This window comes from Meleagris gallopavo, chromosome 30, assembly GCF_000146605.3.
Source record: "Meleagris gallopavo isolate NT-WF06-2002-E0010 breed Aviagen turkey brand Nicholas breeding stock chromosome 30, Turkey_5.1, whole genome shotgun sequence".
NCBI lineage: Eukaryota > Metazoa > Chordata > Aves > Galliformes > Phasianidae > Meleagris > Meleagris gallopavo.
Genome location: NC_015040.2, coordinates 4,054,731 through 4,066,037, shown reverse-complemented (window position 1 = coordinate 4,066,037; position 11,307 = coordinate 4,054,731). Strand labels below are relative to the sequence as shown.

At 42.8% G+C, this 11,307-nt stretch overlaps 1 protein-coding gene across 1 annotated transcript; it reads left to right on the top strand.

The window, feature by feature from the left end:
• The first annotated feature begins 443 nt into the window (after positions 1 to 443).
• On the top strand, positions 444 to 8,036 carry AP1M1 (adaptor related protein complex 1 subunit mu 1). Its single transcript, XM_019610104.2, has 11 exons — positions 444 to 600; positions 818 to 885; positions 1,455 to 1,585; positions 1,809 to 1,956; positions 2,379 to 2,505; positions 2,875 to 3,017; positions 3,741 to 3,812; positions 4,076 to 4,234; positions 4,675 to 4,800; positions 5,309 to 5,384; positions 5,968 to 8,036. Exons 1-11 carry the CDS (start codon positions 480 to 482, stop codon positions 5,988 to 5,990), a joined length of 1,194 nt encoding a protein of 397 aa, XP_019465649.1. The 5' UTR covers positions 444 to 479; the 3' UTR covers positions 5,991 to 8,036.
• The last annotated feature ends 3,271 nt before the right edge of the window (positions 8,037 to 11,307 follow it).

The following is an 11,307-nucleotide window of genomic DNA, read 5'->3' as shown; positions in this document are numbered from 1 at the left end:
CCCCTTCCCGCCCGCTGTTTTGCTGCCGGCGCTGCGCGCCGGTCCCGCCGTGTCCGCTCCTCGCGGGTCCGGGTGCTGAAGGAGGAGTCGGGGAGCGGCCCTGCCTGCGGGGCTCCCGAGCATCCCGCCTGGGGTAATCAATCTCCGCCCTGATGGGAGGCGGTTTGTCCCAGGAGAGCGACGCGTTTTTCCATCTTAAACGGGGAGTCTGCAGCTGTACGTGAGGGGTAACGCTAGGAGATACGACTGCAAACGTGGGGCTTTGCATTCAAATCATAACGTGTGTTGCTACTTTGTTTTGTATTTGTAGTATGCATAGACCTGACTGAAGCTTGGTGTTGGGGTTTTTCAGTTAAAGAGGCACTTTAAATATCTCGTGTGCTGGTCTTGCATGGTAACATCATATCTCGAAGGAGAAGTGTAAGGAATTGTTCTTCCCATAGGTTCTCATCTGTCGGAATTACCGTGGGGATGTGGACATGTCGGAGGTGGAGCATTTTATGCCAATCCTTATGGAAAAGGAAGAAGAGGGAACGCTTTCTCCTATTCTGGCACATGGAGGAGTTCGTTTCATGTGGATTAAACATAACAACCTCTATCGTATCCTTTGTGCTGCAGACAGATCATTGAATGAATCACAGAACAGCTTGGGTCAAAGGGACCTCAAAGATCATTCAGTCCCAACCCTGCTGCCTCAGCCACTAAATCAGGCAGCAGATCAGGCAGCCCCTTCTACAATGCTTTTAAAAACACACTCAGTAAATTTTTTTCATCCCACGGTGACTTTGAATGCGTGTTCCTGAACATCCTTTATTAGTTGTTGCAACTTCAAAGAAGAATGCTTGTGTATCACTGGTGTTTTCATTTTTATATAAAGTAGTTCAGGTGAGTAGGAAATTGCAGATGTAACTCCCATCTGTTTGTTAGTGTGATCTAATAAAATTGTATAGAGCTTTCACTTTTTTAAAAAGAATCTGTAGTAATAGTATTTTTCCTTTATATTTGATTATTTTATAGAAATGTCTTCCTAACTACTAATAATGGAATTGTTATTTTATAACTGAGTAGGCAAGGGATGTGACAAAGTGCTGTGAGAAGTTGCACAAGACCTGAGAATGGGGAGTAAAACGCTGATGCACGAGTAGTGCCATCCGTAGATTCTGTTTGATTAATTTGGACTTGGCATCACAACTGTTTTCCCCAGTGTTAATCTGTTTTGTAATCGTCAGAGTTATTTCGAGGGCTCTGTAACTCTCTCCTAATTGAGGTGGGTTTCCTGCTGCTTATCTGAACAGAATGCTTTTTAGGAGTTATAGGTTTCGTTTTGGTGGGTTTCTTTTTTTTTTTTTCTTTTTCCTCCAAACTCTTCTTAGTTATAGGAATGCATTCAGAATGTGCTGTAGTTCCTCAGCTGATGTCCTTTTTTTCCTCCCTCTTTGTTTTTGGTGTTTCAGGTTTTTTCTGAATATTTCAAGGAGTTGGAAGAAGAGAGCATTAGAGATAATTTTGTTATTATTTATGAGTTGTTAGATGAGCTTATGGATTTTGGTTACCCACAAACCACTGATAGCAAAATCTTACAAGAGTAAGTATCTGTCTGTATTGCTTACATTTGTAAGGTCCTTGGGAAAGTCTTACGTATTCTATATGCAAACAAATGTTTTGGCTTTCTTCTCTAGTTATCAAAGTATTTAATACTTGATAAAGTGTAGCCTTGTCAATCCAAACTGATTTATTGATGATGTGAATCTGATACAAAAGATGCTGCAAACTTTTTTTTTTGTTGTTCTAATTATGTGTTTATAAAGGTACATCACTCAGGAGGGTCACAAACTTGAAACTGGAGCTCCACGTCCACCTGCCACTGTTACAAATGCTGTTTCATGGAGATCAGAAGGGATAAAATACAGGAAGAATGAAGTGTTCCTGGATGTTATAGAGTCTGTTAACCTTTTGGTGGGTACCTTTTACTTGGAGTTTTAATGAGAATTATTAGTAGAAGTCTTGAGAAGAACTTACTGTCTGAAAACCTACAGGAATATAATAAAAAATCAGCCTAACCATGATCAGTGCACTGGGATGCTGTCTGTCATTAGGACTGAAAACCTATAATGACATCCATAGATGAATAAATAATCCTTTACTGGAATTTGTGCTCTGTGCTCAGCAGTCCCAAAGCTGGTTTCTGACCTGTCCTCCCTGCCTCTTTCAGTCTCATCCTACCTTGTCCTTGGTCTAATTGCATGTACTGGATTGGTTGCTCGAGAGAAAGGCATCCATGGAGAGCTGGGGGCTGAGGATGGGGTGGGATTGCTGTTTGATCTCACGTCATATCGTGTCACAGCAACCTTTATCTTTTTTTTTTCATTGCCCTTCAGGTCAGTGCCAATGGAAATGTACTACGGAGTGAAATAGTCGGGTCCATTAAGATGAGAGTCTTTCTCTCAGGAATGCCAGAGCTTCGCCTTGGTTTAAATGACAAAGTTCTCTTTGATAACACAGGCCGTGAGTATTTCAGCAACGTCTTCAAAATTGTGATGGGTGTTCTCTGCCACCTTGGGTGTTCTCTGCCACCTTGGGTGAGGCTCAAGTGAAAGGATTGATTCTGTGATGAAAATACTTGTTTCCTCTATGTAGAAAACCATGCTAGGTCTTATGTGCCAATACCAAGAGAAGATGGAATACCAAGTGAGCGTGGTAACCGTCTGGGCTTCACTGCCTCATCTGCTGGGACTTCTGGAGTCATAGAAAAACTACTGGGCTAAACCAAGGAGGATATCAGCAGGCATCTGCTTTGCTACATAACGCTGCGATGTGACTTCAGATGTAATGGGAGTAGTGATTTGAAGTCTCGATATGTCTGTTTTCTGATAGGTGGCAAAAGTAAATCAGTAGAACTGGAAGATGTGAAGTTCCATCAGTGCGTTCGTCTCTCTCGCTTTGAAAACGACAGGACGATTTCTTTCATTCCACCTGATGGAGAGTTTGAACTCATGTCCTATCGTCTCAATACCCACGTAAGTCTGGGTGTTTGGCTCTGAACTGCAGCAGATTTTTATGAGAATCATTTAGTCTGTAGGTAGATTTGCTAATGGCTTTCCCTTAATGTGTTTTGTTTTTCTTTAAGTATGGGCAGCATAGTAGTTGTGAAGTCAACCATTAATAGCAAAGCTTTGTGCTCGCTCTTTATGGAGGAAGTAAGAATGAGTTTAGAAATAACTTGGCAGTACGTCTTTATCTTTTCAACTACTACTGAAACTGTTTTCAAAACACTAATCAGTTCATTTTTAAGCTAATCACCCAATACAATTAGTGTGGCAATTTGTTGTGCTTGACAACATTAATTTGTCCTCTGAATATTTCTTGGAATCTGTTAGCACACTGTATTGTGGTTCCTCAAGGTAACAGCTACTGTGTACGTTAACATTTCTTTAGAAAAGGAAATACTTAGTATAGAGGAAATCTATAATTGTCAGCCATGACAGGAGGCCAGCAGCAGTTAAAGAAAACAAACCAGAAAAGCCTGCACATAATGTGGAGAAATGTTTGACAGCTGAAGATGTTAGGAACTAATCTGAGAAATGCTTTAATTTTTTTCCCCTAATGCCTGCCAATTTTTGCTACTTTTTGCTTGTGCTTACTTATGGAATTCATGTATTCAGTGTAGTTTTATGAGGAAATGACAGTTTTGCGACCATGCCGAAGTGAAGTCTACAGCTGTAAAATATCTTTCCTATCAGGTAAAGCCACTGATCTGGATTGAGTCCGTGATTGAAAAACATTCCCACAGCCGCATCGAGTACATGATCAAGGTCAGAAGTTCTAAAATAGTTATGGCTGGTTTGTCTTCTCTTTTGTTTGTTTTCAGTGCTTCACCAGCAGCACGTACCTTCTTACACAAACACCTCCTGTTTCCCTGGGACTTGTCTCTTTAGAAAAGTTGATTTGTAAGTTTATGTTCTGTGTTGTGCTGTTTCCCAGTAGATTGTGGTAGAGAGAAATTGCCTGGCAGCTCTCTGAACCTACATGCATAGTGTACATGCTTAGAGTTGTGATTTTTCTCACTTTTCTTTAGGCAAAAAGTCAGTTTAAGCGTAGATCAACTGCCAACAATGTGGAGATTCACATTCCAGTTCCAAATGATGCAGACTCACCAAAGTTTAAAACCACTGTTGGAAGTGTCAAATGGGTTCCAGAGAACAGTGAAATTGTCTGGTCCATTAAATCTTTTCCAGTAAGTGCTGTTTTTAGTCTTCTCACCCAACATTACAATAATTACTTAGAGGTAATGGTTTATGACTCAGCCTAAAGCAAATTCTGACAGCATCAAATGTTCCATGGCGATAGTACAGCTACTGTGCTATGTGACAAAAATGGTCAGAAAGAAAACCAAGCTTCTAATATTCTCCTTGAGGATAAGACTAGAAGAAGACGAATTATGCATCAAACAGGTCTCAAGTTGATCTGCATTTAAAAACAAAAAAAGCCCCAAAACAAACAAAGAACAAACACCACTACTTTTAAATTAAAATAAGCTTTTCCTCTTAAGCCCTAGAAAAGATTTGAAATGATTAATGTAATTCAGCAATTTGATGTTCTGCATAGAAAATCACTTGTATTGTTGGAAGCTTTTCTTTTCTTGTTTCAAGAATTTTTTTTTTTTTTTTTTGTAAGGGTGGAAAAGAATATCTGATGAGAGCTCACTTCGGGCTCCCAAGTGTTGAAGCTGAAGACAAGGAAGGGAAACCTCCCATCAGTGTCAAATTTGAGATTCCATATTTCACCACTTCAGGAATCCAGGTTGGTAGCTGAAAACAGAAATACAGAAGGAGGCTGTGTGCCAGGCTCCTGACACACCAACTGATGCAGCCCAGCTTTGTAGCTTTGTCTGCCTTGCCCTTGCCTCCTTTGTCCCATGGTTTGGTGTCTTTTTGCTTTTGTTTCTGTCCTGCTTGTCCTGGCTGTCACTGTCTCGTTCGCATACATCTGCCTGCCCCTCACTTTGAAGTACCACAAGTGTTGGTTTATCACTGAGCCAAGTCTGATTTTTCCTGCTTTAAGGGAATCTTGTAAAGAGAATGATAGGACTGGCTGCATGATTTCAGATGGAAAGCAGGCTGTTAATGCAAGTGGCAAGGATTTATATTTACACCTGAAAGTTTTGCACATCTAGATCATTCCTGTTATTGTTATCCATAGAATACGCTTCTGATCCCCGCTACCCACCCACCAACCCTGGTTTTATTTTTTTGCTAAACAATGCTTGGTTGCCATGGGAGACTCATGTATAACATTTCTTTCTTCCCAGGTTCGATACTTAAAGATAATTGAGAAGAGTGGCTATCAAGCTCTCCCGTGGGTTCGTTACATTACCCAGAATGGAGGTAAATTGAAAGCAATGAACTGTAAACATCATCTCTGTCTTAATGTATTTTATTTCTCCGGCATACACTAACTGAAGATATATTTACTGCAGAGTTTAATACTGAAACACAAGAACAGTTTGCTCATATGTGACATTAATGCTTGCTGCTTTTCCTAGTCCTTTTTTTACTGAACTATCTTATTGAATCATCCATGTAGACAGCAGAGTTGTTCACTGAATCTGGTGTTCATTATGGAATACTTAAATCTGGGAGGAATATGAACTAAAAAAGAACTGATTCATACATATCATTTTGCTAGCTTTGGGCTGGCTAAGAGCTACCAGATCTGTTAAAGGAAAAAAAAAAACACTTGCTGGTTTTCATTGTTACTCGTTTTGCTATTCGGAGAGGTTTTGCTGTTTCTGGCTTGGAAGCTTGTAATTATCTCAATTGCTTTAAAGCCTGTGTTCTTGGTTATTCTACATGAAGATCTGATCATCTCTGATTTACATTACTTCATCCCAGTTTGCTGATCTGTTTTACTGTGGTTAGTGAAAGACAGTGTACTAAAACTGGTTTTGTTTTTGTTATTCTTCTACAGACTACCAGCTTCGAACACAGTAGGACACCTTGAAGGCACCACAGATGACAAATGCTTCAGGCCTAGGATTTGTTTGCAGAAGCTTCTGTGGTACTGAGAGCTGTGAATGTTGTTGCCAAGGGTCTTGTCTCTGCAAACTCGGATTGGGCGAGAAAGATGGGAAATTTACCATTTTCAATGATGTGTTTGAACCATTAGTATTGATTGTGTGAATATTTATTTCATTCTTAGAACATGCTGATCTTGCTGCTAAATGCTAATTACATTAGTAGTAGCCGTTACCTTGAGGAGCCAGGAATACAGAATGAACCTTGAGAATGTCTTGTCAATGCCTTGTCCATGTATTCACAAAGTTTTTAGTGTTCATATTTTAGGATCTTTGAAGATGTTGGTAGCGTTACCTGACAAAACAGGGAGACAACTGTGCAATTACATGACAGCTTAACAGTGAGTTGTATTTAGCCCCAGGTATTTATTACTTTTGTTCTGGGCATATGGGTGCCTTAACTCATTCTCTGTTAACTTATGAAATTCTACAAAATCAGAGCTAAAATTATCGGGTCCAAAAACACTCTTTGTTCTTCTTTGCACGGTGTCAAACCAACTCATCTGACAGAACAAGCTGTGGGCTTATGTATAAATAAGTGTTGGAGGCCAGGATGTCTGAGAACAAGAGATTTTGGAAGTGTCTGCAGGAACATCCCTGTGGAAGCGTGATGATGATGGCTAGTTCCCACCAGCTGAGGTGCACACTGAAGAGTTGCAACCCTGTTATACCCCTTGGGTGTGAAAACCCTACGCCAATTATCTAGCACTTGCTTTTTCTTTATTTCTAGTTGTAATACAAATATAAAACTATAAAGTGTAAGTCTTCAATTAAAAAAAAAAAAGACTGACTTTGGCAGCCATAAAATCTGGTGGGAAGACTTTATAATTCTCATTATTATTATTCCCCTTCCTAGATAAGTGATATAATCCTGCCTGTTCTTGACAGTTGATTGTTGTTTACAGAGAATCTGATGGAAATACCATTACTGTTCTTCAGGCTTGCCTTCTTGTTCATCTAAGGCAAATCTCCTTTTTTTGCTGTAACTTGCTAGCATTGCTTAACCTTATTTGCCCTGAAGAGGTTGCTGTCGTAGTCTCCTCCATTTGTAAGCAATTATTTTTAGAACTTTCTGGCAGAATGGACAGCAGGTGAGGATGTTATACATAAAGGTATTATTTTTTTTTATGTGCTGTTTCATTTTTCTGAGAAGCTGAGGTTCATTTGGGTGTACATACTTTGATTTCAGAAAAAGAAGTTAACAGCTATCAGTATTTTCTTTAAACAGTTTTTTGGAATGGTTTGGTTTTAATTTAGTACTTGAGACAGATGCTAAATTTAAGCCATTCAGAGCTAAAGAAGTGATGCATATCCTGTGTGCAAGGTTCTCCACACTACTTTCTTGACGGTTCTTGACTCTCCCAAAGGTTGAAAAGATATTGTCCCCACTAAAACCTTGTAGACTATGTATCCACCTTTGTATACAGTATGTATGATTAGTAAAATAAATGAATCATCCGAGTTCCCCTGAAATGCAGCTGCTGTAATGTGACAGAAGGATCAGTTGCAGAAGTGACTGACAGCTGGAGGCTCTGTGCAGCAGCAAGGCACTGAGCTGCTGGGCCTTGTTGGCGTGGACGTGTATTTTCTGGGGTAAGATGGCTGTGTTTGCCACCCCAACAGGCTTGATGTCAAAACAAATTGTCTTGTTCAAGGTTTTGGTTCCACTGCTCATTTTCATTTCAACCATTGAGCTCATGACTGGACTAAACATTTTATATTAAAACTGTAACTGGTTGACCAATCACTTTACCTGGTGGCTCCATTCTTCACAATGTTTATTTTCATTATTTGCCTGTAAAATGTGACTCTCAAAAGCTCCATTTGTTTTCCTGTTGAAGGATGTATCTTGCAGACCAGTGTTTTTCTTATATTCTGCAGCAGTTTGAGTTGGCTTTGATGGTGAGCTATCAGCCCTTCTTGTCCAGGAAGTAATAAAGGACAAAAAAGCTCTTTGAGTCAATTGCTCATCACTCCCTCTTTCTTTTCCACTTTGATCTACAGTAATGTGCAACCTCTAATCCTGGTGTGCCTTCATTTAGTCTAACACGAGGCTTGGATGAGTGGAACTGAGCTTCATGGAAGTTCCTGATTTGTTTACTAAAATCAAAAAAACAGAAATCTTCTGTGCTTTCGTTCTCTGCAGAATTGTGAACCATAAAAGCAGTGCTCATGAGCAGCAAATATTGCAGGGGGGGGGAGGGGAAGAAAGAGAACAACGCAAAGTAAAAACCAACTTCGTTATTAAGATGTGGGGTCCCAGCATGCAGAGAAAGGCAGAAATAGAGGCGTGATGTTACTGATGTGAATTGTTGTTCAAGGAGTGAATTCTATTCCGTAAATAAGTTTCGTTCTTAGAGCAGCTGCTAACTTTGTTATCGTGGTGGCTTCTGCTCTCTACCTGATGTGGGGAAAATGTAAATTTGCTGGTCTGCCAACGTTACACACAACTGCCTGATATAGAATACTTTCTGACGGCGATTTGCATAGTTCAGCCGAAGCACTGAGCCATCGCCTCCTATCCGCAGCTCGGGCTGATTCTGTCGCTGCCTTACCTGGAAGGCTGAGCTTCTTCAGCGGCCCTGAAAACACATCTGTTCGTAGTACACAGCCAGCAGTGCTGAGATGTTCTCTGCAGTCTTGGTTTTGCACTTGGAGGTTATTTCTTCTCAGTAAGATGAAACGTTTTCTATCCGTAGCACAGGACAACTCGCAGCGCTTCAGGAGTGCGAAGCCTTTTCCCCTGCAACTTCGTCTGTCCGTTATTTAATCGATAAACAATTATTAGCAGTGCGTCGAGGTACGTCAGCAGCACTTCCCCACTTCCCTCGATAGGTGTTTTACTTCTGTGGCAGCGTGTTTGTGTTTCGAATTCTCAGAGGACAGCAGCTGCGCTCCGCTGGTTTGTTTTTAAACGCCGGTGCTGCCAATAGGTGGCATTTCGTGCTGCGAGTTCCGAGCTGCCGTTTTCCAGTAATGATCAGAAACGGACACAGTGAAGCAATGCGTGCTCGGACGGACGTTTGGGGTTGCAGAGTAGAGCTATTTATTAAGACAAAACCACTTATCGCAGTATGGTGGAGTTGCTCGGGGTGGTTGTTTTTTTGGGGGGGAGGGGTTTCTATTATTTTTTTGTTTTCTGAAGTTCAGTAACTTCAGTTTGACCGTTTCCTCTTAACGCTGTCGCTTCTTTCTGCTGCTCCTCGCGCCCAAAGCCACCGCCCGGCGCTGGCGCAGCTGCAGAGGAGCCGCTGGGCGCTGCGTGCCGCTGTCGCACCGCAGCAGAGCAGCTCAGCCCGCGAGGTGCCGCCTCCTGCGCTCGCAGCTTCAGGACTCAGCAGCCGCCCCGAGAGCCCCTCTGTGATGTGCGAAGCAGCGCCTCCTATTCGCTTGATTACCCCCAGAGAAAACTGAGTTCTGTTGGAGTGAAAGAAGCCGCAACCTTCCTCCCTGACAAACAGATTAGCACTGCTGGCAAAGCTTCGTTCCCCCTCAGTATCTTACGTGGGGTTCTGTCACTGGTTTTATCTTGCATGTCTCCCCTCCTTCCGTGCTGCCATCCCTTTTTGCCTCTCTGCTGTTCCCTCTACGTGCTTTCTGCCCCTAATCCGAGCTGGCTTTGTTAGTAAAGCCTGACACGTAAAGACGCAGCGGGGCTATATCCACGGTGGCTTTGCTCAGGCTAAGGGATTGCACCTGCTTATTTCTGACTTCAGAGTCTGCGATGAGGGATGGGCTAAACCTTGGCACCCGTTTCTCCCATGTGCCAAACACAGTGTGTTGCAATCCGTTTGCTGTTGTTTTCTCTGTGGTTGACACCCACTGCTGTTTGTCACTGCAGCAGCTGTGCCATGACGAGGGGTGATGGCCTCAGTGCTGAGGGACAGCAAGGGTGATTTTAATTGCAGCGGTAATTAATTACACAGCAGCTTTGTTTATGCTACAGGATGGATGGCTGTAACACTTTTTCCAACGAATTTTGTGTAATGCGGAGCGTTACGCAGGTCAGGCACAGATAAACCCGTTTCTCCTGTGGCTGGGGTGTGTTGCCATGACTCGGGGGTTGTGGAAGCACAGTTTGCGTCAGCCACACTCCTACTTGCACCTGGGAGGCTCCCTGCTGCAGTCACCTCACTGTCATCAGTCCGAAGGGTAAAGTCTTTGTGCACCAATGTGTTTCTGCTCTCCCTGCGTCTGCGTGTGGCTGTGGGCCTTTCCCCAAGGGCAACCTTGGGGCCGCAGCATCCTGCACTCCCTGCACCCGGCTCCTAAACACAGCAACGGGCTGATGGTTCTTAAGGACAGGCCTTGTAACTGAGCGTGCCTTCCCCACGCCAGCTCTGTGGCTGCTGGCAGGATGACTGGACCCGAAGCCTTTGGTGATGTGTTCAGTGCCTCCAGGCCCTTTGCTTTCCCTGGCAGTTGGTGATATTGCACTGATGCACTTCACTGTCCAAAATTTCATGGACGGGGTGGTGGAAGTCTGCACAGCCCACTGCAGCTCAAACAGCTGAGCAGCAGCGCAAGGAGCACAGCTCCCAGAGCAGAGTGCTGGGCTGCAGCCTGTTCTGCAGAACGTTGTGCAAGCTTACTTCACATCTTGGCTGTGGATTTGTACCTTGGATCAAAGTTTTCTTGCAGGCCCTTCTCCAATATAAAGCAAGGAAACATAAAACAACAAATATCTGGTGAAATCCAAACACAATCTGCTCTATGTTATGCTACAAAAATGAATGAACTCTGCCTCCCACCCTCTCCCACTGTGACTTGCTGTGAATAAGCGCTGCTCAAAGGAAACCATGGTGGGGGTTCTGCCTCCTTCCAGCAGAAACAGCTGAGAGAAGCCCAGCAATGCTCCTCCAGGTGGGACTGCGGGTTACTGGGAGCACTGGCAGCACAGAGCTAAGCCCAGATACTCAATTATAAGGTTTTTAAAGTAATTGGCTGTAAGACTTTTTTTTTAATTCTATCTTTTGTAAGGACACGCTGCCCTTTGTAAAGCCAGAAGGTCTGTTCTATGCTCCTCATGTGTATTCAGCTCTCCTTCATATGAGACTTTCTCCGGTTGGCTCCAGCAGGGTGGGTGTTGCACCATGGATTGCAAAGGGCAGACAAATATTTGGGCAAATCAGACCAGGCTAAATTCGGCAATTAGGGATAATGAATCTTCAAGCCATTGAGCTGCAAATCAATGTGTCCATCAGAGCTGCTTACACTGGAACTGCTTTTTAATC

Excerpts from the sequence above, each read along its gene's own strand:
- AP1M1 (XM_019610104.2), top strand. The coding sequence starts at position 480 with ATGTCGGAGGTGGAGCATTTTATGCCAATCCTTATGGAAAAGGAAGAA. Across the intron at positions 1,957-2,378 it reads TAGAGTCTGTTAACCTTTTG|GTCAGTGCCAATGGAAATGT; the intron begins GTGGGTACCTTT and ends ATTGCCCTTCAG. Across the intron at positions 4,801-5,308 it reads TCACCACTTCAGGAATCCAG|GTTCGATACTTAAAGATAAT; the intron begins GTTGGTAGCTGA and ends CTTTCTTCCCAG.